General features: G+C 35.5%; 1 protein-coding gene across 1 annotated transcript; it reads left to right on the forward strand.

Annotated features, from left to right (window-relative positions):
- Positions 1–2,003: 2,003 nt before the first annotated feature.
- Positions 2,004–4,755, forward strand: LOC148029814 (uncharacterized). The gene is made up of 3 exons (XM_087687139.1): positions 2,004–2,279; positions 4,053–4,349; positions 4,627–4,755. Exons 1-3 carry the CDS (start codon positions 2,022–2,024, stop codon positions 4,651–4,653), a joined length of 582 nt encoding a protein of 193 aa, XP_087543265.1. The 5' UTR covers positions 2,004–2,021; the 3' UTR covers positions 4,654–4,755.
- The last annotated feature ends 401 nt before the right edge of the window (positions 4,756–5,156 follow it).

The following is a 5,156-nucleotide window of genomic DNA, read 5'->3' on the forward strand; positions in this document are numbered from 1 at the left end:
CATCTTGATCGACAGTAGATCATTGATGAGTAGCCATGAGTAGCCAGTTGAGCTTGCAAAGTTTGACATGCTCTTATACCTAATGAATGTAAAGGAGGTGAATGTTGCTAGAGAAGGGGAGCCCTCTAAGCATGTCTTGATTATGGAGGACCTTAATGCTAAGGATGAATGTAAAACCATTTGAGGTCTACTAGCTTTTTTATCCTATATGATGAAGATTGTCTCAAGTCCTAGTTGATCTTCTATATATTCAAGACCAAGAGGCCTTGGAGTTGGAACCTATGGGCCACCTCATATGCATAAGCACCATATCAATGGCTTCATAAACCATTGACTCTATAAAGTTATGGAACGAAAAGCATGGAACATTGGTGCTATCACAACAATGTAACCAAGTATATATATACATACATACACACATATATACATATTTAATACAAAATTCTTTCCTTTTCACTTTATAGAATCTTAATTAACATGTTCCTATTTATGCTTATATGAAAGATTTATAGCCATGGAGTACATGGATGTTGACCCTCATACTAGTGATGATGTGATGATCATGGACCAAGCAAGCTAGAGGATGATCATGTTGGAGGAGACATAGATCATGATAATGTCATTACACATGGGTGATCATGCAAGTATTGGTACGGTGATGATGATAACTGTAATGAGCATAACAATGATGTTTGTAGTGTGATCAATTCATTTATACCTTTGGGCATTGAAGTAAATAGTTTAGAAAAGGTTAATCTCATTAAGGATGAGATTAAAGATCTAGCTTGATAATCATTGTATTATTATAATACTTATAGAATTTCATGATTCTTACATATCTCATGTCTTTAATATCGACTTTTTTCATAAGGGCGTGCAAGCATTAAGAATAAAAGTAATAAATATGATATTTATTTGTGTCTTCATGTGTCAATCTAGTTGTGAGTTCAATGTGCATTTGTATTGATAGATTTTCAACAATTGGACTTCTTCTTAACAAGTTGTTTTTCATACTTGGAGTAAGGGAAGAGGAGAGTTGGACTAATCTAACTTTTGAAGGACAAGTTGTCAACAAGGAAAAACCTAGTCACTATATTTTTTTGTTCAAAATCATGTTTACAAGCATGTTTGAATAGCACAGGTTTACAATCATTCAATCACATCTAAATATCCATTAACAAGTGTATGTTCAAATACGCATGTTTATTATCATTTAGTCACATCTAAATACCCATTAACAAGTGCATATAAAATCATGTTAAAAATAGTGAATTGTACCCGTGTGTGTAAACATGAATTTTGATGCTACTATATATATCCCCATAATTATGCATTTGGCAACCATATCTATGCTTTGATTCTATTATAGTGACACATGGTGTGAAGAGTATTATCCATCCTACATGAAATGTGGCCAGGCATGAAGCAACTCCTAGTTGAAAACTTAGCACAACTTTAAAGCTTTATATTGGTAGCCATCTCAATGAGTACAAAATGAGGCACAGTTTGAGTCACCACAATTTTCTTGTAATGGTTTGTTGGAGAATTGCAAAGTACATTCTTAAGTAGATTGACTCAAATTCTTCTTCTAAAGATTCTCATGTCCATTGAAGATCATCTTGTGAGAAATAGTTGTCGAGTGTGAAAATCAGATCATTACACTAGACTTCAATTCACATTGACCAAACCTCAAACAATGTGGTGGGAATCGCCACATCATTGAGGCTGAAATTGTGCACTTATTTGAGGAATAGATCAACTTATTGTTATTTCGTTTAACCGGGAACAACTTAAGGTAAGAATGACCGACAAGGCCATGTTAAAGGTTTTCTTGGAAGGGGAAGGGGCTCAAATTCTAATGGTCAAGGTCACATGAGTTGGATGAGCCGGAGAGGATCAAAGGAAGGCGCAAAAGGTTAGGTTTCGAGGGGTACGTGGTGGGGTGGCGGGGGAGAATATATCTCCAACTTCCTCTCTCTCTCTCTCTCTCTCTCTCTCTCAGAGTGGATTGTTAATATTGCATGGCGATGGCGGAGGGCGGCAAGCGTAAAAGGGTGGCGGCATGCACGCGGCTGATTGGGTTGATGACGGTATTATTAATGATAATCATTGGGATTAATTATAGGCGAGACGGGGCTGTCGAAGCGGCGAATGATCTGGGGCTCCTTCTGCCGGCCACCTACTCTCTGTTTGTGGCTGCTGCCAACGCCGTCAATATCACGCCTTACACGCTCCCTCCCTTCTACACCATCTTCGCCCCCATCAACTCCGCCTTCGAAGTAACCGCAACCCCCCCCCCCCATTTCATAGTACTATCCTTTTATTTTTCTTCATTGTTTAAAACTTCAAAGCATTGTCCTTTTGTTTTTTTGTCCATTTAGTGACAAATGATTGCTTAAGTTTCAAGAGCAAGGACTACTTTCCTAGATCAAGGGTATGAGTATTTTTCAATAATGATTCACTATAGCTATTAGATGCAAAATGATTTTGTATGGATTGAATATTGAGGCTTACATTGATTACTTGTAATCAAAGGGCATCCAATCCCTTGGCCATTGACTCAACATCTAGTCCCATTACAACATCCAACTTGGTGACCACCCAACTGGAACCCTAATCACTTTTTGTATCATACATCATACAAGGTACCTTCCTTGCTACTCCTGAGAATGGAATTCATGACCTGGGGTTTAACACATGATTTCCTACCACTTGAGCTAGTGGTTCTTGGCCTAGTTTTTTCCTCTACTTTCTAAATGCAAGGGATACTTTTTCTCCCTCGATGAGGAGTAATTTTCAATCATGATTCACTATACGGCCTATTACCATTGCACCATTGTAGAAACATATGCCCTAATGGGCAATGCTAATAAACATCTCTCTCTCTCTCTCTCTCTCTCTCTCTCTCTCTCTCACCAAGTCTAAATATCTGAATATTTTACAAATGAAAACCTAATATCTAATATTGTACTTAGTCCTTGCTTATAAAGGTGGGCTTTTAGCACTCTCCTTGATTTCTTGCAACCATAACTTTCTCTATACTAATCTACGCATGCCTTTATATCATCTTTTCCATAGTTATAGAGAAGACCTCATGTGATGATTGTTGTGATTCTTCACTACATAATAAGGTCTCAAGTCTAGTTAAAAGGCTTTAATTATTATAGTTGCATATGGCTTTCTATATCTATCATTGTAAGGATCTTATAATTTTCCTCCTACTTGGAACTTCATATCAATCTAAAGGAGGGTTGTACTTTTGGTCCAAACCTCTAGGAGATATAGAGTGAAGCCTGAGATCCTTACATAACTTCTTCTCCTTATAAGTAGGAATACTCAATGAAGGGCTTAACCTTAGTCTGTGTTTTTATTTGAAGTTGTACAAAGGATATACCTTTCACAAAAACTATTTTTCATTGATACAAGGATCAACTTTTGCATCTTCAAATGTTTTGATAATTATTCAAGACTAAATATGGGGATAGTTTTTCATCATCACTCAAGGGATTAGCCCTCTAAAAATAGGGAATGGTTCAATTTAACCTTTGATTTGGATCACTCTATTGCATAATTTTCAACTGAGAAACTCACCCAAATTTTATTTCCAGTGATGTTTCATCCTGTTTGATTTCTTGAATATGGTATAATTAAGAAACAAAATAAGGGGAAATGCTACTTGATTTTATAAATAGGTCTCATACGTGTGGAAAACTTATTGAATGTATGACATTGTAGCAGTATGTAAATTTGAGAATCTTTCACAAGTGAAGTCCAATTTGAGTTCTAAATTTAGTCATGATTTCTTACAATACTAATACTCATTATCACAACACCTCATCAATAGGTTTTGGTTCCAACATTAGGAGCTCATTCAATCATGAAAAATTTAGACGATGATCTTACCTTCCCTTCTTGGCTTTTCCATCTTACATTCATGAATTTTTGCTTCTAAGTATGGTATTCAAGTTTGATGTTTCGAAATTATCACATCTACCATAAATTTTATAAGAAATTGAGAGATGTATTGAATTAGCTTGAATAGTTTTATGCAGCGTCTTGGATGTCTATCAAATCCCTCTACCAACAAAACATTAACTTCAGCAATCCTCAAGTACCACATGATCAATAATCCACATGACTTCGCAACTGTTATTGAGATTTCCACCTTGAAAAACCCTTGGATGCCTCGATCGTTCTTCAATAGCTTTCAACTCAGTATTTTCTTTGAAATAGATACAACACTTGTGTCAATCAATAATAAATCATGGATTATTGCCCCTGACGTAGTCAACTATGGAACATTATCTATTCATGGGGTTGACACTATTCTAATTCCTCCACGAGTGAAGGTATCATTCTTTTTAATTTAGTAATATTAGTCTATCATTTATGTTCAATTTAGTAATATTAATCTATTTTTTCTTTCCCTTTGAAGAAAAAGCACCTCTACTACTTGTTTAAGAGAGGACATTAAAAAAACAAGCTAGCATATCAAGGAGCACCAAAAAATTAGGAATTAACTTTGTGCTTTCAAGTGTAAATAGAATGGTATATCTTCATTTTTCATTCAAAAAATTGTATCCCTTGATGGACATTATTGTCTAAACATTATTTTTATACTTGTAGATGGCATCAACATGCAAGACATATTGAGCTGCTTTTGTAAATGAAATATCATCAACTTTTCTTCAAAAAGTCATAACTTAGATTTCTAATTTCTTTGTAGATGTACATAAATAATACAAAATCCCACCATCATTTGAATGTGATCCTACTTTCTTTTAAAGCTTTCATGAAATTTGCACAAAATCATATAAACATGGACAAACATGAACCATGTGTGTTGTTTACTTCGTTAAAAGATTACAACTAGCTCCTTTCTCCTCTCAATAGTGCTACATAGCAATGCCATCGAGAGGCGAGATAGACATGGATATACAACCTATGAAGATAACATTATAAGCAATGCCATTTATGACAATCAAATACTTCCTGAAAACCGTAAGGAAGACAATTTCATGATAGCATTATATGTGATGTCATTTTATGATGATAAAATACTCAAACAAAACCGTGTGTGTGTGTGCATGCGTGTGTGCACATGTGTATGCACATGTGTACGTGCACATGTGTGTGGGCATGTCTGTGGATGTGGC

The sequence above is a fragment of the Lygodium microphyllum genome, chromosome 10 (genome assembly GCF_053477565.2).
Source record: "Lygodium microphyllum isolate KBCC chromosome 10, Lygodium_microphyllum_v1.1.10, whole genome shotgun sequence".
Lineage (NCBI taxonomy): Eukaryota > Viridiplantae > Streptophyta > Polypodiopsida > Schizaeales > Lygodiaceae > Lygodium > Lygodium microphyllum.